A 23,357-nucleotide genomic window follows, 5' to 3' on the forward strand; every position below is an offset into this window, starting at 1 on the left:
TTCCAGAGGACCTGGGACTGATTCCTAGCACCCACAAGGCAGCTCACAGCTGTCTGATGCCTTCAGGCCTCTGCAGGCACCAGGCACACATGTCACGCAGACACGCATGCAAGCAAAACACCCATACACATATAAACATAAATAAAAATGAATGGAACCAAAACAAAACAAAAATTAAGGTGCCTTGGGAAAATTGTTTAACTTGTGAATAGGAATGCAAATTGGCAAACATAAAAGGCAAAGAGATTTATTTTTCTAGAGCTTTTAATAATACTGGAATTTGTTTTGTTGTTGTTTGTTTTTAATATCATTTGGACACCAGGCATGGTGGGGCATGCCTATAATACTAGTGCCTGAGAGACTGAGGCAAGAGAATGCAACATTCATGATGGCCTGACAACTTAGTAAGACTTTAAAAAAGAGGAAGAGTAGATGACCTGAGATCACTCTCCAGAATCCATATTCAAACAAAAAGAACTGGGAAAAAAAAAAAAAAAAAAGGCAGAACTGACCTTACAAAATTGTTGTCGGCTTCCATATATGCATTGTGACACACACCTGCATTCACATTACACACACACACACAGTAATAAGGGCTGGACAGATGGCCCAGCAGTAAAGAGCATTGGCTGCTCTTCCAAAGGATCTGGATTCAGTACCTAGCACCTACAAGACAACTCTCAACCATCTGTGACTCCAGTTCCAGGAGATCTGATACCTTTTTCTGGCCTCTGAGTACCAGGCACAGACGTGGTATACATATACACATTCGAGAGAAACAAACATCTAAAATAAAAACAAATGCAATCTCTTTTTTTAAAAGGTAATTTTTTAAAAAAGTCTTGGTGAGATGGACAGTGGTGGTGCACACCTTTAAACCCAGCACTCCAAAGGCAGAGGCAGGAGGATCTCTGTGAGTTCAAGGCCAGTCCGGTCTACAAAGTAGATGCCAGGACAGCTAGGGATACACAGAGAAACCGTATCTCAAAAACACAAACACACACACACACACACACACACACACACACACACACACACACACACAAAGAAAAAAAAAGGAAAGAAAAAGTAAAAAGAAAAAAGTCTTGGCGAATTTAAAAAGACTAAAATCACAGAGAGGTTGGTGGCTCATACCTGTAATCCCAGCAATGGATACCTGTAATTCCAGCAATGGAGAGGCTGAGACAAAGGACTGCTGCAAGTTCAAGCCCAGACAGTGCTAGCTAGCAAAGCCTTGATTTGTTGGTTTTAAAAAAAACCTTAAGATCAAGAGCAAACTCTATTCAGTATGGTACTATAAATTCTAATCAGCACAATTAAGCAAGAAAAAGAATAAAAGTCATCGAAATTGGAAGAAAGATTAAAGTGACCTTTGCTCAAGGATGGCATGACCTAATGTCAGAAAACTCCCAAAGTCCTTCATGTGCAGGACAAAGAGTAGACAGACCCATTTAGGGCTTAGTTTAGTTGGTAGAATGCTTGTCTAGCATGTACGAAAACCTGAATGTGGTCCTCAATACTGGATAAACCATGTCTAGAATCTCAGGAGCTCAAGGCCAGCCTGAACTACACAAGAATCAGCCTCAAAAGTCACCACCACCAAAGAGAGATGTGGAATAAACAGAAGAAAATCATCTTGGAGGCAAGCATGGCAGTATTTCCAGTTATCAGGAAGGCTAGAGTAGAAGGTCTGTTTAAGCCCAGGGGTTGGAGGTCAGCTACAATAAATTTAAAAACAAAAATAAAAAAATAAAGCTAAAAATCTATGACTGACCAAATTGGGGGAAGTCTCTCTACGTTAGAATGTACCATTATATTAATATTCAATGTCTTAAGAATGAAGATGGTTTCAAAGAATGTGTTTGTTCTTACAAGACATAATCACAAGGTTTAAGGGGTGTAACAATAAGGTCTGGAGTTTTTCTCCCCAAGGGCAGAGTGGAGAAAACAAACCAAAGGTTGTAGGTTTCTTTTGGGGAAACAAAAGTGTTCCAAAAATCAACAGTGGTGACACAGGCACAACACTATAAATACACTAGGACTGTGCACTTTACGTAGATCAGCTATGTGTGAATTCTACCAAACCCACTTTAAAAAAGGTGAAAGTAATTATGATACGCCTGAATATGTTAAGAGTAATAGAACGTCCTATGCCTGATGTTGTCACTGATTACTTAAAAGATATACAAAGTGAAAAACAAAAACGTTGTATTATATATTCAAGACTGCACAGTATATAAAAGTAAATTATCTTTTCTTAATTAAAAAAAACCCAAAGCCCCGAGTTCAGTCCTCACCTTACCCCATCCCCAAAACTCTAACACAGGGCAATCAACTAAGCACAGACAAAGGGGGAAGTTAGGAAGGGCCCGGGAATGCAGTACAAAACCCTAGGCTGGATCTCAGCACCACATAAAGGAGGCGTGGAGCACACCTGCAATCCCAGATAGAGGCAGGAAGATTAGGAGTTCAAGGTCATCCTTAGTGCCACAGAGAATTTGAGACCACCCTGCACTACAAAAGACCCTGTCCCCCAAAAAGAAAGGAAGAAAAGAAGAAAAAAAAAGAAAGAAAGAAAGAAAATGAGGTTAGCAAACAATCATAATTACTGATGTTTTTCTTTCCTTTTCTTTTCTTCTCTTTTCTTTTTTCTTTTCTTTTCAAGAGCCTCTCATTTGCTGTGTGGCCAAGCATGACTCCACCTCCTGAATGTGAACGTAATACACCAACACACCTGGTTTTTGAGGTCCTGGGGATGTATCCAGAGGCTCATGCACACAAGAAAAACACCAACTGAGCTATATCTCAGCACCATAATTACTGATTTTACAATTAAAAATACAATTTTAAGCCGGGGAGTGGCGGAGCACGCCTTTAATCCCAGTACTCAGATGGCAGCAGCAGCAGGGCAGCCAAGGCTACACACAGAAACCTGTCTCAAAAAAATCAGTAATAATAATAATATATACAATTTGAGTTTGACTCATTTTGTTACAAACTAACAGAAAAGCTATTGCTAACACAGTAAGTTCTTTTACTTGTACCCTTGACTCTTACAGCTCAACTGTAACACTCTGTACTGGATTATTTTCTAAGAGGCCATGGCTGTCTTCAAAAACACAAACAACCTTAATTATCTCTGCATCTCCCCAAAGCATAGAGAAATCCTTAGGTCACAACAAGCTTTGTATAAAGTACATTACGTTGTGAAGTATGACAAAAAGGATATCATCTCTTTTACTTCTACACCTTTTTGGTTTTCGGGGCAGGGCTTCGCTGGAGCTTGCTCTGTAGACCAGGCTGGTCTCTGAACTCATAGATCCGCCTGCCTCTGCCTCCCGAGTGCTGGGATTAAAGGCGTGCACAACTACACGTGGTTTCTATGATACTTCCTAGTTTTCCCAAACATGCAACACATGCTTTCCTAGGTATGTAAGATACTTAACTCCATTAAGAATAACTATCAAAACAGAATTTAAAACATGTAAAGAGAGAAGGGGCAGCAGAGCAAGCAAATCAGTTCTTTACCGATACAGAAAAGCCGGAAGATGAGAAACTCTTTGCAATCTGAGGTGTGCATGTGTGCTCCTGACTACAAGTGCAGCAGCGTTACGATGTCCTTGTGGAAGTCAAAGGACGTCAGGTGGGTCTGCACCTTCCATGTTGACACAGGGTTTCCTGTTCACCACTGTGTAGCCAGGCTAGCTGGCCCACAAGCTTTGTGAATTCTTGTCCTCACTTCCCATGATGTCACAGGCGTTCAGTGATTACACAACACACTACTGTTTCCAGATGTATGTGGGTTCTGGGGAATCCAGACTCAGGTTCTCACTCGTGCACAGCAAGCACTGTATCCACAGAGCTTTCTCCCCAGCCTCAGAAATACCTCTGCTCTCATCTGTAGAACTGCACGGGCTTTGCCAGAATGGAACCTGAATTCTGTTTGATTTTTAGTGATGAGAAGCATGATGCTTTCTCTAGCTAAAATCTGAAAATTTAAATGTTTTGTTCCATGTACTGAGATGCACACCTGTAATTTCAACACCTGGGAGACACAGGCAGGAGGATCACCATTTCCAAAAAATAAAGGGTTTCAAAATTTTTTCAGAGACAACTTGAAAGAGGAAAAAGAGCGTCTTCTAAAAGGAGCTTACTTCAAAACATTTTCGGTATTTCTGAAATTTACTAAAAGCAGCAGTGTATTCCGATCCGGGCAACTAAAGCAAAGAGAAGAGCTGTGTCTCTCGGCACTCCGATGATGCAGCTCCGGTGGGAGAATGCTCGCCAAGCATGGCTGCGACCCTGGGTTCCTACAGTGTTACTGCAAACACTAACCAGGGGTGGTGGCGCACACCTACCCTAGGACAGTCTTAGCACTCAGGATAGACATAGAAGGAACACAAGTTCAAGGACATTCTTGGCTACAGAGTGAGTTTAAGGCCAGCCTGGGCTACATGAGACCCTCTGAGATGGTTATGCATTGCAACTTGATGAGATTTAGAATCACCATGGAAACAAATCTCTGGGCATGCCTATAAGGAACTATCTAGAATAAGTTAAATGAAGTGGGAAGACAAACCTAAATGTGGATGGTATCTACCATTCCACGGGCTGCAATCCTGGACCGAATTAAAAGAAAGCAAGTTAAACAGAAGTATTCATAGCTCTCTGCTTCCTGCCTGTGGACACATCAGCTGCCTCCTGCTTCTGCTAGCCTGCTGTTTCTGCCACGATAGCCTATGCTCCCTGGAACTAGAGCCAAAACAAACCCTTCCTTCCTTAATTGCTCTGTCAGGTCTTTTGTTATAGCAACAAGATAAATAACTAACATATCCTGTTTCAAAAAGGAAAAAAGGGGAAATTTTCATCTAATGTTCATGAGATCTAGACGGAGGTTATAGCTTAGCACTGAAATGTCCCCAAGCTCACTTGCTGAAGTCACAATCCATCAATGTTTAGAGGTAGCATCATTGGTAGGTTCTTCATTAGACCATGAAAGCTCTAAATTTCATCAATGAGTTTAATCCACAAATGAATTCAAAACTTAATGTTGGGGCCACCAAGATGACTCAGTATGTAAAGGTGCTTACCCCCAAGCCTGATGACCTGAGTTTGATACCCAAGACCAACATGGTGGAAACAGAAGTGACTCCTTCGACCTCTACACACATGGCAAACCCTTGCCCTCACCTCACACGAAATAAATAAAATGTAATTTAAAACACATAACGGACTATTGGGAAATGACAAAGTTTTAGGAGGTGGTGCCTAGTTGAAGGAAGCAGGAGGACAAAGCGTGTAGACTTGAAGGTCTACGGAGTCCTAAGATCCTGTCTTTGCTTCTTCCTGTTTCCCAGTGACTGACATGAGCAGCTTTGTTCCACAACTACTCCCTAGCATGACACTCTGCCGCATCAATCTGAGGACCACAGAGCTATATGACCATGCACTGAGAACTCTGAAATCATGAACCCAAATAAATCTGGACTCTTGGTCTACCTCAAGTATTTGTCACAGTGATGGTATAAAACTGACTTAGGAAAAAGGGATTTGCTTTTTAATTAAACTATACAGAGCAGCTACATACATTTCCCAGGACAATTCTATAGGTAAATGACCTTAGAGAAAAACTCTCAAATTACTCCTGTAAAAATATGCAGCCACTTGGGAGGCAGAGGCAGGTGGAACTCTGAGTTTGAGGACAGCCTGATCTATAGAGTGAGTTCCAGGACAGCCAGGGCAGCTCAGAGAAACTGTCTCTAAAAACAAACAAACAAATAAAAAAAGCAGAGCAGAACCAAAAGGAAAGAAGAGCTATTTTCTAATTCCAAACACCTTTTTACTTAATTTTAAGACATAGAAAGTGTCTCATTTAGTAGCCCAGGCTGATCTTAGGCTCATAACCATCTCCCTGCCTTAGGCTGCTAAGTGCTGGGATTTCAGGTGTGAGCCACCATGCCCATTTAGCCTTTTAAGTTGCCTTGTACACTACTCAACTGTACCTCTCCTTCCTAATGTCTGTCTTTTGGAATAAGACTAATTATGAGAATCACTTGTAAAGTAACTAGGCAAAATGACAATCAAAAGCTACTAAATGCCAAGAGTGGCAGTGACTCCTACACTCCCAGTGCTGGGTAGACAGAGGTGGGGAAGAGAAACAAGACCTTAACGTCATGCTGAGCTACATACGAGTTCTAGGCCAGCCTAGGCTCCATGAGACCCTGTTTCAAAAAAATTAAAAAACTACTAAGTAAATCATTAGTTTAAAAAATAAGCCTCCCTGGGCTATACAGAGGTTTTAAATCTAGCCTAGACAACTTTGAAAGTCTGTCTCAAACTACAAAGAAAATATCTGGGGCCAGGCAGTGATGGTGCATGCCTTTAATCCCAGAACTCGCGAGGCAGAGGCAGGTAGATCTCTGTGAGTTCGAGGCCAGCCTGGTCTACAGAGTTGAACAGGACAGCCAGGGCTACACAGAGAAACCCTGTCTCGAAAAACTAGAAGAAAGAATATATATATCTGGGAATATAGCTCAGTGGTGAAGTGCTTACATGAGGTCCTAGGTTCAATCTCTAGTGCTGGGGGTAAGGTAGATGTTGGGGATATAGCTCAGTTGTAGAGCATTTGCCTAGCATGTGTGTGTAAGGTCCTGAGTTCAAACTCAGCATCTGGGGCTGGAAAGGTGGCTCAGAGGTTAAGAGAACTGGCTGTTTTTCTAGAGGTCCTGAGTTCAATTCCCAGCAACCACATGGTGGCTCAAACCCAGCATCTAACCCTTCTCCCCCTAAAAAATCTTCTATTCATAATAATCCTGGCAATACTAAATGTTAAGAGGCAATAATTTGCACTCGGGCAGCAGAGCCAGGCGGATCTCTGTGAGTTCGAGGCCAGCCTGGGCTACCAAGTGAGTTCCAGGACAGGCGCAAAGCTACACAGAGAAACCCTGTCTCGAAAAACCAAAAAAAAAAAAAAAAAAAAAAAAAAAAAAAAAAAAAAAAAGAGGCAATAATTTATCATTTCATTTTTTTGTTCTGCATTCTAGGAGCTGGGAGGGGTTAGGACCTGTTGCTTTAAAACAGTAACAAGTTATCTTGTTTTGATCGCTAAACCAAGCGAATTCTGACCCCATGGATGCTAGAGTACATTGCTCACCATTCCTCCTGCTAACTGCAGAAAGAAAGAGTAAGGGAGGATAAGGAGGACTCTTTACAAGGAGAGAATACAGCACTTACACTTCAAGGACTTTCTAGGCACAGATGCCAGGTGCTGCCCACTGAAATCCAGGCTTGGACTGAGCTCCACATTCTCAAAGGGCCATCTCATCCGAAGCCTGGGGCTCAGTCAGCAGGGGGAAGCTGCAGCTCCCACTAGCAGCGCATTTCAAAGAGACTGCAACAAGAGAACATGCTCCATTTAAGGTCCAGTTCAATCGCCCTCTTCACAAAGCAGCAGCAGCAGCAGCAGCACAGACCTTCCCCTCAGTCTTTTCTTCCCAAGGATATTTCCATGTCTCTGTGATGAACATGGGCAGGCTACAGCCCAGCAGTCCTTTCACCAGCATGCCCCAAGTCCTTCACTATACTGCAGCACAACAGATCTGCAGAGCACTCGCCTCTTTCTTCTTTAACGAAGCACTGTTATTTCAGGACTCACTGGTATACCAACAGCTCTAAAACTGCCAAGTCAACCAAAATCACTCAGCAGGCCTCAACAATGCAAGCACACACCCAAACAGGAGCCAAAGGAGTCATTAGCTGCCAAGATTTAGACTCAAATCAGGGCTGCTAATTAATCCTGCACAAAAACAACTTAAACAGAATTACTTGAAATCCTTCAGAGAATCCAAGAGCTTTGATGAACAGAAAATGAATTTCTGGAAATAAGATATTCAATGAGACATGAAAAGTAACATAAAAGTGTCTGGTTGCTGCATTTTAAAGAAAAACCAATCAATGGATGATAGATTTATTAAATGAGAGTTGCTAGGGAATATAGGGCAGATAGTCTAATCTCAACTTCCTACAGTTATTAAGTTCAACAGAGCTGGGGCTAGAGAGGAGGCTCAACAGTTAAGAACTTGCTGCTCTTCAGAGAATGTCATGGTAGAAGAAACCATTTATTTAAAGCATAGTCCAGGTAAGAGGGCTTCCTTAAAGCCAAAATATAGAAAACCCATTTACTTTCAGTCCTGCCAACCTAAGTAAATTTATAACAATTCAAGAGATGAAATTTTAAATTTTTATCACATTTTTATTTATTGTATTTGTATGTGTTTACATGCCCGTGTGCCATGACACATGAGTAGAGAGCATAGGTCCACTTGTGGGAATCAGTTTCTCCTTCCTTTAGGTTAGGTTTCAGGGACTGAACTCAGGTCATCAGGCTTGGCCTAGCAGGCACATCTCATTATTAGCAGGAAGGGTTTTTTGGTTTGTTTTTGAGACAGAATTCCATTGTAGCCCCCAGTATCTAGAACTCACAACAAAGCCAAGGATGACTTTGAACTCCTTCCAAAACTTCTTGCCTCCATCTACCCAGTGCTGTTACTACAGACATGCACCACTAAACCTGGTTTTATGCATTGCTGGGATCTGAACCCAGGGCTTCTTTGTGCATGCTAGGCAAGCACTCCACAACTGAGATACACTTTCTGCTCAACTGATAAAAGTTTATTATGTGTATTAACCATAATAACAAAATTGAGAATCAAATATTTTAAACTCATAAAAAATAATGTGAGGCCAGGCAATGATGGCACACCTTTAACCCCGGAACTCATTAGGCATAGACAGGCAGATTTCTATGAGTTCGAGCCCATCCTGGTCTACACAGTGAGTTCCAGGACAGCCAGAACTACACGGAGAAATTCAGTCTTGAAAAACCAAAAATAAATAGATAAAAATGTCCTAAAAATGTGAGATGCGATATTAGAGTACTATTTATGAAATCAGTGTTTAAAAAGATCTGGGCCCTGGACAGTGGTGGCGCATGCCTTTAATCCCAGCACTCGGGAGGCAGAGGCAAACGAATCTCTGTGAGTTCAAGGCCAGCCTGGTCTACAGAGTGAGTTCCAAGACAGGCTCCAAAAGCTACAGAAAAACCCTGTCTCAAAAAAAAAAAAGATCTGGGTCCTAACTGGTAGGACCTTTACTTCCATCATTCCATCACTCAGGAGGCAGAGGCAGGCAGATCTCTATGAGTTCAAGGCCAGCCTTGTCTAACATAGCCAGGTCCAGGCCAGAAGAAGTTACATAGTGAGATTTTTGTCTCAAAATAAATACATAAATAAGGCTCTGAATTTTCAAAAACTGTGTGTTTTCAAGTTCACTCACATATTCTCTTGTTTGGGGATGACTGTTAAACGTCGTTACACTATTGGTGAGACAGAAAGTACAGGGAACAATGCACACACTGAGAACAAAGAACCGTGCTATAAGATCAAGGAAGAAAAAGAAGTAAAAACAAACAGAATATAAATTCTGCTACCAGAAACTCTCACCAAAAGAAAAAAAAAGATTTATTTCCTAATATTTTGAAAAGTATACCAAGAAAGAAAAACTAGCACTTTCGAAAAGGGATCCTGCCACTACAAAACTGCCCCTTTTAACAGAAATGTGAATTTCTGATAAAGAGAAAGGGAGTTGTTCTCTCTGTGGTTTCGTCTGCACAACCATTAAGCACTGGTGACTGTCCAGCACTGTGGTGCAAGCTGTGGGATACTGCAAGAGAGTCTGAGTAATGATGCACCGAAACTTCCTATACTTTGTTATTAAGCTCAATAGAACCTAAAATTCTAAAAATCTAAGAGTTGTCTGAAGCATTGGGCAGGGTTTTGTTTTTGTCTTTCCAGAAGAATGAAGGCATCCAACTAAGGAATCTGAAGATCACTGGACAAATGAGACATCATCCAGAAAAAATGACCCAAGAAAAAGAGTAAGTTGGCCTGTTGGTATATCACCCATGTGACTTAGCAACTCTACTTCTGAACATATTTCCCAAAAGAAATGCAAGCAAGGGTGTCATGTTTAAGCTCTGAGAACACTATGCTAGGTGAGAAAAGTCAGCAACACCACAGAATTGTTGGTTCCAGAGAGCAATTAGTTTCAAAGACAACAGAATGCTGTGGGAAAGGGGATCAGGGGCTGGTTGTGTTTTAATGAGTATATCTTAGTTTTTAAAGGAAAAATTCTAGAGATTTATGGTAGTAACAGTTACACAATGTCAGTGTACTTAATGTCACTGAACTATACACTTAAAAATGGCTAAAAGGTGGGCTGCAGAGACAGCTCAGCAGTTAGGAGTGCTCGCTGCTCTTCAAAGGACCCAAGTTGGATTCCTAGCACCACACTGGGCAGCAGCTCACAACTGCATATAATTCCAGCTCCAGGGAGCCAATGCCCTCTCTGGCCTTTGCAGGTGCCCACATACAAACACATAATTTTTTTTTAAAGCTAGCCAAAAGCTTGTAATCTAGCAAAGGTGGGATTGAGGAAGAGCATGAACTCAAAGGCAGTCTTTGCTCCACAGTAGGATTTTTGTCTCAAAGCAGAACAACAAAAATGACTAAAATGGTAAATTTTGTTTCGAATTTTTTCTCACAATAAAAAATATCCACAATAGCTGGGCACAGTGGCACATGCCTTTAATCTCAGCACTTGGTAGGCAAAGACAGAAGGATCTCTGTAAATTTGGGTCAACCTGGTCTACATAGCAACTTCCAGATCAACCAGATCTACATAGTGAGAGATTCTGTCTCCAAAGGAGCTGGAGCCAGGGATGGCTCAGTGGTTAAGATCGAATCCTGCTCTTATGGAAGACCACGTTCAGTTCCTAGCAACCATATCTGGTGCTCACAATCAGCTGTCATTCAGCCTCAGGGAATCGAACTCCATCTTCCAGCATCTGTAGGCACCTGCACTCACATGCACAACTCATATACAGAAACACACACAAATAATAAAAATAAAATATATATTTTTTGAGTCAAGGTCTCTCTATGTAGCCTTTGCTGTCCTGGAATGTGTAGATCAGGCTAATCTCACATTCATAGAGCTCTGCCTGCCTCTGCCTTCTGAGTGCTAGGATTAAAGGCATGTTCTGTATGGCAAATGTGTTGCTGATTAGTCAATAAATAAAACACTGATTGGCCATTGGCTAGGCAGGAAGTGTAGGCGGGACAAGGAGGAGAATAAAGCTGGGAAGTGGAAGGCTGAGTCAGAGAGACACTGCCAGCCGCCACGATGACAAACAGCATGTGAAGATGCCGGTAAGCCATGAGCCATGTGGCAAGGTATAGATTAATGGAAATGGATTAATTTAAGCTGTAAGAACAGTTAGCAAGAAGCCTGCCACGGCCATACAGTTTGTAACCAATATAAGTCTCTGTGTTTACTTGGTTGGGTCTGAGGGGCTGTGGGACTGGCAGGTGATAGAGATTTGTCCTGACTGTGGGCCAGGCAGGAAAACTTAAGCTACAAATAAATATTTAAAAATCCACAAAAGCTGGCCAGCAAGATGGTTCAGTGGGTAAACGCACTTGCTGTACAAGCCTGACCAGCTGAGTTCTACCTCGCAATCTCATTGAAGGCAAAAGCAGACTCCCAGATGTGTGCAAACCTATTTTTTGAGTACCCATACCTGGTAATATTTTTAAACCCATAAAATATACTTTTCATTTTCCCCATAAACACTAATACAATAAAAGCTGAATAAATACTTGGAAACGTCTTGAAAAATCTATATTGTAATTAGAAAATGTAGCAGTGCCCTGATGATTTTATGTATCAAACTATCAACTGGTCCAAGACCAGGTGGGCCAGAAATAAATAAATCCAGGTAAGAATGAATAGCACCAGGAAATAGACAACCATACCCACAAAAACACCATCACAATTTACAGTCTACCCTGTCCAATTAATGGAATGGATTCATTTAAACTTTCATTTCACTTTAATTAAATAACCATGCCTGGCTAATGGCTTCCTTATGGAATGATGCAAGCACATTCATGAAATCTTAGCCTTTCCTCTTCGTTTACTTACATACTCAGTCTCCACCAATGAGAAGCACATAATATTCGTTCCTATATTCATTAAGCTAACTGACCCTCAGAAATTATATAGAAACATTTTTTATTTTCTAAAAAGTCTTCCTTTCAAAATCAAGTTATGTTTTAAAGGTCACTTAACTAGAAAATATAAACATAAGCACAAAAATAAATAAGTAAAAGAGAAACTAAATTAGTAACTACAACTGCTAGAACAAACCAAAAGTCTAGGTATGAGAACTAAGCAGAAGAATCAAGGAATTCCAGGTGGCTCCCTTTGTGTGGCTGTGAAGAAGCCATCATCCAAGCTGGGTGAAGACTTTCAGGGGCAGCTGCTTTGAGGTCATCCATAACTCTACAAGGAAATCAAGGCAGAGGAAGCCTAAGTACTCAGTCACATATTTACTAAGTGGTGACACTGGGCCAGGAATCTAGATCACCTGTCTCTGATCTGGTGCCTGCTCAGTACGATGAGAAGAATCTTGGAGGAAACACAGTGGGCTAGCAAAGGAAAATGAACCATCCAGTGATGTGGTGATTATTTGGAATCTAAGAAATAAAGCTTGCCTGAGGATCAGAGGACAGAGCCAGTCACTAGATTAAACATAGAGGTCAGGCAGTAGTGGCACACACCTTTAACCCTAGCACTCAGGAGGCAGAGATCCATCTGGATCTCTGTGAGTTCAAGGCCACACTGGGATACATGAGATTGATTCAGTCTAGGAAAGAAACAGAACCAGGCAGTGGAGGCACACACCTTTAATCCCAGTGTTTGGGAAGCACACATGCCATTAATCCTAGCAGTAGGAATGTTGAGATAAGAAGTGAAATGGCTGGGCCGAGAAAGGCATATAAAGCGTGAGAAGACAGGAACTAGAGAGTCTTTGAGCTGAGGACTCAGAGGCATTCTGTCTGAGGATTTGTGGAGACAGGATAGGCTGAGGAGTTAGTGAGGTGAGAAGTGGCTGTGGCTTGTTTCCTCTGATCTTTCAGCATTTACCTCAATACCTGACTCTGGGTTTTATTACAAGACCATTTAGGATTGGTGCAACACAGTGACCTAAAGCAAGAGATCCTGAAAAAGACTGTGTGTGATTGTGCAGGTGACAAGCACAGGTGCTGCACCATGTGATCAGAAACTGTGTGTGACTGTGCGGGTGACAAGCACAGGTGTTACACCATGTGAGCAGAAAGACTGTGTGTGACTGTGCGGGTGACAAGCACAGGTGTTACACCATGTGAGCAGAAACTGTGTGTGACTGTGCGGGTGACAAGCACAGGTGCTGCACCATGTGAGCAGAAACTGTGTGTGACTGTGCGGGTGACAAGCACAGGTGCTGCATCATGTGAGCAGAAACTGTGTGTGACTGTGCAGGTGACAAGCACAGGTGTTACACCATGTGAGCAGAAACTGTGTGTGACTGTGCGGGTGACAAGCACAGGTGCTGCACCATGTGAGCAGAAACTGTGTGAGTGTGCAGGTGACAAGCACAGGTGCTGCACCATGTGAGCAGAAACTGTGTGTGACTGTGCGGGTGACAAGCACAGGTGTTACACCATGTGAGCAGAAACTGTGTGTGACTGTGCGGGTGACAAGCACAGGTGTTACACCATGTGAGCAGAAACTGTGTGTGACTGTGCAGGTGACAAGCACAGGTGTTACACCATGTGAGCAGAAACTGTGTGTGACTGTGCGGGTGACAAGCACAGGTGTTACACCATGTGAGCAGAAACTGTGTGACTGTGCGGGTGACAAGCACAGGTGTTACACCATGTGAGCAGAAACTGTGTGTGACTGTGCGGGTGACAAGCACAGGTGCTGCACCATGTGAGCAGAAACTGTGTGTGACTGTGCAGGTGACAAGCACAGGTGCTGCACCATGTGATCAGAAACTGTGTGTGACTGTGCGGGTGACAAGCACAGGTGTTACACCATGTGAGCAGAAAGACTGTGTGTGACTGTGCGGGTGACAAGCACAGGTGTTACACCATGTGAGCAGAAACTGTGTGTGACTGTGCGGGTGACAAGCACAGGTGCTGCACCATGTGAGCAGAAACTGTGTGTGACTGTGCAGGTGACAAGCACAGGTGCTGCATCATGTGAGCAGAAACTGTGTGTGACTGTGCGGGTGACAAGCACAGGTGCTGCACCATGTGAGCAGAAACTGTGTGTGAGTGTGCAGGTGACAAGCACAGGTGCTGCACCATGTGAGCAGAAACTGTGTGTGACTGTGCGGGTGACAAGCACAGGTGCTGCACCATGTGAGCAGAAACTGTGTGTGAGTGTGCAGGTGACAAGCACAGGTGTTACACCATGTGAGCAGAAACTGTGTGTGACTGTGCGGGTGACAAGCACAGGTGCTGCACCATGTGAGCAGAAACTGTGTGTGACTGTGCGGGTGACAAGCACAGGTGTTACACCATGTGAGCAGAAACTGTGTGTGACTGTGCGGGTGACAAGCACAGGTGTTACACCATGTGAGCAGAAACTGTGTGTGACTGTGCAGGTGACAAGCACAGGTGTTACACCATGTGAGCAGAAACTGTGTGTGACTGTGCGGGTGACAAGCACAGGTGTTACACCATGTGAGCAGAAACTGTGTGACTGTGCGGGTGACAAGCACAGGTGTTACACCATGTGAGCAGAAACTGTGTGTGACTGTGCGGGTGACAAGCACAGGTGCTGCACCATGTGAGCAGAAACTGTGTGTGACTGTGCAGGTGACAAGCACAGGTGCTGCACCATGTGATCAGAAACTGTGTGTGACTGTGCGGGTGACAAGCACAGGTGTTACACCATGTGAGCAGAAAGACTGTGTGTGACTGTGCGGGTGACAAGCACAGGTGTTACACCATGTGAGCAGAAACTGTGTGTGACTGTGCGGGTGACAAGCACAGGTGCTGCACCATGTGAGCAGAAACTGTGTGTGACTGTGCAGGTGACAAGCACAGGTGCTGCATCATGTGAGCAGAAACTGTGTGTGACTGTGCAGGTGACAAGCACAGGTGTTACACCATGTGAGCAGAAACTGTGTGTGACTGTGCGGGTGACAAGCACAGGTGCTGCACCATGTGAGCAGAAACTGTGTGTGAGTGTGCAGGTGACAAGCACAGGTGCTGCACCATGTGAGCAGAAACTGTGTGTGACTGTGCGGGTGACAAGCACAGGTGTTACACCATGTGAGCAGAAACTGTGTGTGACTGTGCGGGTGACAAGCACAGGTGCTGCACCATGTGAGCAGAAACTGTGTGTGACTGTGCGGGTGACAAGCACAGGTGCTGCACCATGTGAGCAGAAACTGTGTGTGACTGTGCAGGTGACAAGCACAGGTGCTACACCATGTGAGCAGAAACTGTGTGTGACTGTGCAGGTGACAAGCACAGGTGCTGCACCATGTGAGCAGAAAGACTTGCTTCTTACTATTTTGCCTCCTAAATAAAGTTCCAGAAGGGAAAAGCACTAGAAAAGCAAGCAGAAGCTGACAGCCATGGTCCATAGCCTTTCTGACATGCTATATAAGGAAATTTTCATTGACATGTGACAAATCATATACAAAAATACCAGCTGAGTTCATTAAAGCATGACTTTATCTCATCTTATTTCTGTTGCTTTTTTTTTTTTTTTTAAATATGTTTTTCACCATGTCTGTTCAGTTTCCAGATAAACTACAGTACTTACCTACTTTTCTCTGAGTTTTGTTTGTTTGTTTTGTTTGTTTTGGTTTTGGTTTTTTTTTTGAGACAGAACTTCTCTGTATAGCCCTGGCTGTCAGAACTCTCCTGAACTCCAGAGATCTGCCTGCCTCCACCTCCCAAGTGATTAAAAGGTGTGAGCTGCCACCATGGCCCTGTTGTCTCTGGCATTTTTTTTTTTTTTTTTTGGTTTTTCAAGACAGGGTTTCTCTGTGTAGCTTTGCGCCTTTCCTGGAACTCACTTGGTAGCCCAGGCTGGCCTCGAACTCACAGAGATCCGCCTGGCTCTGCCTCCCGAGTGCTGGGATTAAAGGCGTGCGCCACCATTTTTAAGATAGGGTCTCTTGCCCAGGCCAGCCTCAAACTCAGTCTGTAGCTGTCTTCTTGTCCCCACCCCCAAGGAGTTAGCAGGATAGGCAGGGCCCACCACTTGTAGTTTATGCAGAGCTGTGGGTCACATCCATGGTTTCGTGCATGCTAGACAAGCACTCTACTAACTGGGCCGTACCCCGAGCCCTGAACTATAACTTCCAAACTAACTTCGAGCCCAGAGTATCTCTGTAAAAGAACCAACTTAAAACAACTAAGCGGCATAACTACTAGCCCTAGAAGAAGACAGTGTTTGTTCCTCAGAGCTTTCTAAGGTGTCTACTAATTTTGTACACACACTGGAGGTGGCCAAAGGAAACTACTAAGTACTCAGAACATACATGCTGCTATCACATAAGGATTCCTTAAGATCTGATTCAAAATCACTTAGTTTCTTTTAAAACACTTCAGAGTTGTCAGTGTTATCTGCTTACCAGAGTATGTAACTATGGCTGAAGCCTTCCAAGAATTTTGGTGAAAATGGTCTATAGAGTAATGAATAAAAGTTCTTCAGAAGCCCGGGGGCGGTGGCACATGCCTTTAATCCCAGCACTTGGGAGGCAGAGTCAGGCGGATTTCTGTGATTTTGAGGCCAGCCTGATCTATAGAGCGAGATCCGGGACAGGCACCAAAACTACACGGAGAAACCCTGTCCTGAAAAAAACAAAAAAGAAAAAAACAAAGAAGTTCTCCAGAAACACCTGTTTTAGCTGGACTTGCTAGAACCACCTGTAATCCCAGCACTTGTCCAACAGAGGCAGGAGTTGAAGAGGATTCAAAGCCATCCTGGGCTAACAAGAGACACCCTCTAAAAAAAGAAGGCAAAACTCCACATGACAAGGAGACCGGAAACAGATAACACCAAAACTGGAGAAACTCTTTTTTTGTTGGGGGAGGGGTTTTTTCAAGACAGGGTTTCTCTGTGTAGTCCTGGCTGTCCTGGAACTCAACTCTGTAGATCAGGCTGGCCTCAGACTCACAGAAACAGAAATCAGCCTGCCTCTGCCAGGATTAACTATGGTGTCCAACATATAAACTATCTTAATGAACAGACCTGAAAAAGCTGGACTCTGCCTGGGGACAGGATGAGCTCAGATGGGGAGTGTCAAAAATAAATCCTAAGGCTCAGAATTATAAATACCAGGTACAACTAAAGGTAGATACCCAGCTCTGTATAAGCAGCAGGCAGACCCCTAGATTTTCTCCTTGACTCTGAGCAACTGGTCTATTATCCTCCCATCCTAAGAGGTTTACTCTGTGATTTAACTCTGGCAAGACTCATAAGGACAGGACTCTCATCTGAAAATACAGTATGAAATGAAAACCCGGAGTTCCACCACCTGCTCTCATCCCCCCACCGAGCACTTGGGGCACTGGTAGCCTAGCTTATATCCCTAGGCAGAAAACTAGAGGACTCTGCTCAAAGGATAAGTGGCCCAAGAAAAAATGAGCAACATGAAGACAGTAAGCGATGTCATGGGCAGCAGTCCATCCTGAAGCTGAGACATAAGAAACTCAAGTTCAAGACTAGCCTAGGTCACATAGTATGACCTAGGTCAATCTGGACTATGTAGCAAGATCCTGTCCCAACTACCATCCCCCCACTTCCCTATTTTCCCTACAAGCAGGTAGGGAAAAGTTAAGACAAGAGTACAGTAGTACACTATAATTCTAATAGGAGACAGAGACAGGAGGATCAAGAATTCAAAGACAGCCTGGGCTACAGAGTGAAACTCTGTCCCCATCCCCTTTAAAAAAGGAAGAAAAAAAAAAAAAAAAAAAAACTAAGAAACAATTCCTCAGTCAAGGAAGTACTTACCTTTAAAAAAAATAAGGTTCTGAGTTTGAACCCTAGAACCCACAATAAAAATAAATAAAAATAAAAAGCCAGGCGCCAGTTTGTAATTCCAGCACAGGGAGGTAGGTAGGGGTCAGCTAGCCAATCAGTCTAGCTCCAGTTGGTGAGTTTGATGCCAATGAGACTTTCAAAGGAGATGGACATTGGTTCCTGAAATGACACCCAAGGTTGTCCTCTGGCCTCCATCTGCATGCACTCACATGCACACATAAACATGCACACAAAAGAGAAATGGAAGGATAATGAAAGAGGATTAAAGGTACTCCTCTCAATTATCCACCAAATGAAGGACTAATCCAAGAAAATGTTAGGAAATCTAGGAATCAGTAAACTGAACACACACCCACACACAAAAAAAGGGGTAGGAAATTCCCTAGGACAGTGTTAAAGAGGAATCCCAAGACAGTAATGAGGCAACAGGACCAAGAGAGGTTCGTAAACGAAAGTCCTCAGAAAGAAAAGAAACAAAAGCCCCTTATCTGTGTTAAAGATTCTATAAGCTTGAATGGTTGATTAGAACTCCCCATCATAGAAAGTTACAATGTTGCAGATACAGAGCCAAATTATCTTGGGCTATTTTTAGCCCCCTCACTAGCATTCATTGCCCTCAGACCTTTAAGGTGTATTCTTAGCAGACCACTAACTTCTACCAATCCAAAGGCTAAAAATGTCATCAAATAGTACCTAAAACCTACTGTAGAGCCAATTGTGGTGGCACATGCCTTTAATTCCATCATTAGGAAGGCAAAGGCAGGCAGATCTCCATGAGTTCAGGGCCAGCTGATGTACCTAGCAAGTTCCCTGCCAGTCAAAGCTATACAGCAAGACTTTGTCTCAAAACAAAACTACAAAAACCCCTACCAAAAAAAAAAAAAAAAAAAAAAAACCTACAGCAGTTTCCCTGTTTCTTTCCTATGATCTGTTCATCCAATGCTCCACCAATGTATTCTGTAAATTCTTTGATTTGGTTTTCCTTGTGCTTTCTCTCTCTCTCTCTCTCTCTCTCTCTCTCTCTCTCTCTCTCTCTCTCTCTCTCTCTCTCTCTCTCTCTCTCTGTGTGTGTGTGTGTTTTAAGTATGCACACAGAAGGGAGCATCAGATTCCCTGGAGCTTGAGTACAGCCATTTGTGAGTTGCTGGGAGGTGAACACTGATCCCCTAGAACAGTAAGCACTCTTAACCACTGAGCCATTATCTGCAGCCCCACTTCCCTGTTCCAGTTAATACAATCTCATGTAACCACTTCCACAGTAGAACACATTTCAGGACACCCTGAATTCATGTTTGTGGACCATGATCATTCATATTTGACTCAAGAATAAACTCACTATCTTTCAGGTGAGGACTATTTGGGGTTGACAGGTCTTAGGGCTACAAGCTTTCTTCAGCCAACAAGGAAAACAGATCAATATGAACATATAAGGTGGACATTTTATACTATGGACATTTGAGAACAAATGACTTAGATATCTAGAAAACAAAACAAATGTTTAAAAAAAAAGATATTGCTAACCAAGCACAAAAAAAATTTTAAAGTAAAACTTTTAAGTTTTGATAAAAGTTGAAATTACTTAAGATTTCAAAATAATAAAAACATGGGGTTCCTTGAAATTCCTGAGCCAGGAAACAGTAAATAATGGACTGTGCTCAGAGAAGACTGTCTGAGTAAGTGATTTGGGGTTGGGGCTTTTTGGTGATGACAAGATCCAGGGGACAGCTCTGTGAGCTGAAGAACATAAAGGCATCAAGAGGCTCAGGTGTCAGGTGGACTGTCCGTTTAAACGCTCAGGTTGGGCAACTGAGATGCTCAAGCTGTGAGGACACGTGCTGCCAAGCCTGACAACCCGAGGGAGAGCTCCAGAATCCACAAGTCAGAGGAGAAAACTGACTTCCACAAGTGTATCCACACACACACAATTCTCACGCTCTGTCTACTATCATATCTGCTCCAGTCGGCTGTCTTCCCCGCCCCCCCCTTGAGACAGGGGGTCTCTCTATACAGCCCTGGCTGTCCTGGAACTCATTATGTAAACCGGGAGGACCTCGAACTCAGAGAGCCACCTGCCTCTGCCTCCCGAGTGCTGGACTAAAGGCGTGCATCACTATGCCTGGCTATCAGTAGGCTATCGTGTATAGACATTTTCAATGTTCCCTGGCTTCTGGTTGGCTTGATCAAGAGGGAATCGCAGAAGAACAGAGTTAGAAAATTCATTCTTCCAGCACCCTCACTACAAGGGACCTCAAGTTCTGTCACCAGAAACTCATCGTCCTCCTCAAAGAAACCAAGTAACTACTCATCTCTCTTATCCTTTCCAGCCTAAAAATAAGTTTCTTACAGTGTATATGTAATACTATTTCTTCTGGTACCATTAGACCTGCAACTTTATAAACAAACTCTGCTAGGGCATGGTAAAGGAAAGCAAGGCCTGTAATCCCAGCTACTTAAGAGGCTGAAGCAGGCAGATCCAAAGTTCAAGACCAACTGGGCTACAGACAGTTCAAGGACAGCCCAGGGAACTCAACAAGTCTTTATATCAAAATAAAAAGTAAAAAGGCCAAGGCTATAACTCAGAGATGAATAACATGCCTAATGTTTAAGGCCCTCGGTTCAATCACCAGTACCTCTAATTTAAAGAAAAAGATTAAAAAAAAAAAAAAACACCACACAGGAAAAGAAAACTCTGGTAATTATTTTGTCAAATGTACCCTGTCTTCCTGTTGAGAATCCTTGATGACAATGCAAAGATGCAACAGAGAATAAAGGGGAGAGAAAGGTGAATAGCTTAAGTGAACGCTAGCACAAGCTCTATGTTAAAGTTCTCATAGCTCTTGTAAGATATTACATTTAATCGTCACAGATTTGTTTTGTTTCCAATTACCAACATCCAGAAGTAGTTTGTCCATGGTAAGCACTCCAGTATTGATTTAAAACACAATTAGTAGGTTTATCGGGGAAGAGCTGACTAGTTTGGGTAGGTCATTTATACTTTAGAAAACTATGACAGCAGAACTAAAAACCAGATGAGCCCTGCCTGTACGGGGAGCCTCAATTTCATCTCTTTCCTTTTTTGGTTATAGGGTTTCTCTGTGTAATCCTGGCTGTCCTGGAACTCTCTACAGACCAGACTGACTTTGAACTCAAGAGACCCTCCAGAGTACTGGGATTAAAAGTGTGTGCCACCACCTCTGGCAAAATCTCATTCTTTGTCTTTTCACTATGTAAACAAGGGCTTGGGTCTCACATTTACATGCAATGACCAAAAGTTAAAGTGGCAAATGTTTTAAAAATTATGTACTTGCATCCTAGGGGCTTATTTAACAGGAAAGAGCACTGTTAAATACCAGCTACAAGTTAGAGAAGGGAGAGCATAAAAAATATGCTTATGAATATGAAATGCAAAAATAATGGGAGGGGAGAGCTAGGGATGTAGGTTCAAATAGACTCCCAGCACCACACACACAAAATAATAAAGGCTAGTGTTTAGTCAGTCAGTCTGTACGAGACTCCTCAGTTTCAAAGAATTTCACAGCTCATAGACTAAAACCTACACACAACAAAATCAGCAGCTATTACAAACTCATAAAAATAAAACCTAGCAAAGCTGGACAGTGGTGGCCAATGCCTTTAATCCCAGCACTTGGGAGGCAGAGGTAGGCAGATCTCCAAGATCGAGGTCAGCGTGGTCTACAAAGTGAGTTTCCAGACAGCTAGGGCTACTCAGAGAAAAACCAAAATAAATACATAAAACAGCAAAATCAGGGGAGGGTGAAAATCAAGGGAGAAAATACAAAACATGACTCAAAAAAATTAAATACATGATCTAAAAAAATGTAAATATGAGAAAATATAATAGATATAACACAAACACTCCACCACCCATTCACATAATTATATGGGCTAATTTAACCAGTTATGATACCCATCTCACAAACAGAAACCTACAGGTGGAGGAAATAGGCAAGAATTCAATATAAAACAAAAGAACTCCAAAGATTTCCTGAAACCATAATTAATTTTTCTTTATATTATTTTTGCACTCCAAAGTAAGGGGGAATTCATACGAATATGAATCTAGACACCTGAGGAATTTCAAGAATAACATGAGTGAAAATTGGCAAGGAACACTGAGGTGTGAGTAAGGCTGCCACTGGGAAGGAATTGCCAGATGCAACCCTTGGACATGGAAGGTGAATCAAAAGCATCCTTACGTGGAAGGTGGGGAAGCATTTGGGTCTGACTTTGGCTGAAGGAAGATAAAACAGAGAAGCACGGCCTAAAAAAGCAAAAGCGATGGTGGAACTTAAAAGAGGGGCTAGATCCATGCCACCAGCGAGAGGTGCAGAATTACAAATCTGATTCTACGGGATAGCGTAAGGGCCAATTCGTGCTCATCAGTTGCCACTAGTTTCTGAAAGGCAGCACAGATGTGGCTGCTCAGCCCCACCCCACAGCAGCAACTCCGTCGGAAAGGGGCTCTCCAAGGCCCACCGCCCCGCTCAGGCTCTCGGCTCAACCCTAGATCCCACTCGGCCCCGGCCCCGCGGCGCAGAACCGGCCCCTTCCCGCCCCTCACCGAACGTTGCAGCTCCCCAAGCCAAAACGAGGCGCGCTCCTTTCCGCTGGGATCTGGGTCGTGGTAAAGCGCCTGCACTGCCTGGTACACGAGCTGCAATGTTGGCTTGGCTCCTTCCATGGTGGCGGCGGCGGCGGTGACAGCAACGACTCCGATACTTCTCCCGAGGCTGCCCTCTTACTCCCTCCTCTCACGCTTCCTCACTGTCTCGGCCACAGCCGCTCCCAGACTGGCGCCATCTCCTCCTTTCTGGCCGTTACCAGGGAAAGGGGAGTTCCTCGTGGAAGTTGCCCCCGCGGAAACAGCGGAAAGGTCGTTTCAGGTTCCTGGCTCCTTTTTGTCCTCGTTCTGCTAGAATCCTGACTCTGGAGTCCGGACGCGGGTTCCTGGTTCCTCACCTCCCGCCTTGCTTTCAGAGGCCTATCTCCGCATGACACAAACCACGCAGCGAACCTGAGCAGAGCTTACCAGACCGGAAGCAGCCGCCCGTATACTTTAGCACACTTCCGTCTTGTGCACTACAAACTGCCTCCTTCCCGGCACGCCTCCTCTTGTTTCCCGCCTCCTCCCGGAAGTGACCCTGCCGGACCAGGAGAACTGAAGGAATGGACTACGAGGTACTTACCTAGGGCCTTAACGTCTTCACTGGAGCTTTCAGAACGGTTTGTGTCACGTCCCTGACCAAATCTTATCTCCTCGGCACTGAATCTAAAGTCCTCCCGTCTCCTACTTCTGCACCCCTCTCCAGTGAGTCCTTTCTGTCTCCTGTGGGCATTTAAGGAACATCACTTCAACTGTCTCTAAGGTCCAACCATCT

General features: G+C 43.5%; 1 protein-coding gene across 1 annotated transcript in view; it reads right to left on the reverse strand.

The window, feature by feature from the left end:
• Positions 1–23,037, reverse strand: part of Tnpo3 (transportin 3) — an 83,062-nt gene extending 60,025 nt beyond the window's left edge. Inside the window, exon 1 of the mRNA XM_052722285.1 lies at positions 22,541–23,037. Within this exon, the coding sequence (XP_052578245.1) occupies positions 22,541–22,660 (120 nt within the window). The 5' untranslated portion in view covers positions 22,661–23,037. The remainder of the gene's footprint in view (positions 1–22,540) is intronic.
• Positions 23,038–23,357: the final 320 nt, after the last annotated feature.

Source organism: Peromyscus californicus, unplaced genomic scaffold (assembly GCF_007827085.1).
Source record: "Peromyscus californicus insignis strain IS unplaced genomic scaffold, ASM782708v3 Scaffold_6__1_contigs__length_162567912, whole genome shotgun sequence".
Lineage (NCBI taxonomy): Eukaryota > Metazoa > Chordata > Mammalia > Rodentia > Cricetidae > Peromyscus > Peromyscus californicus.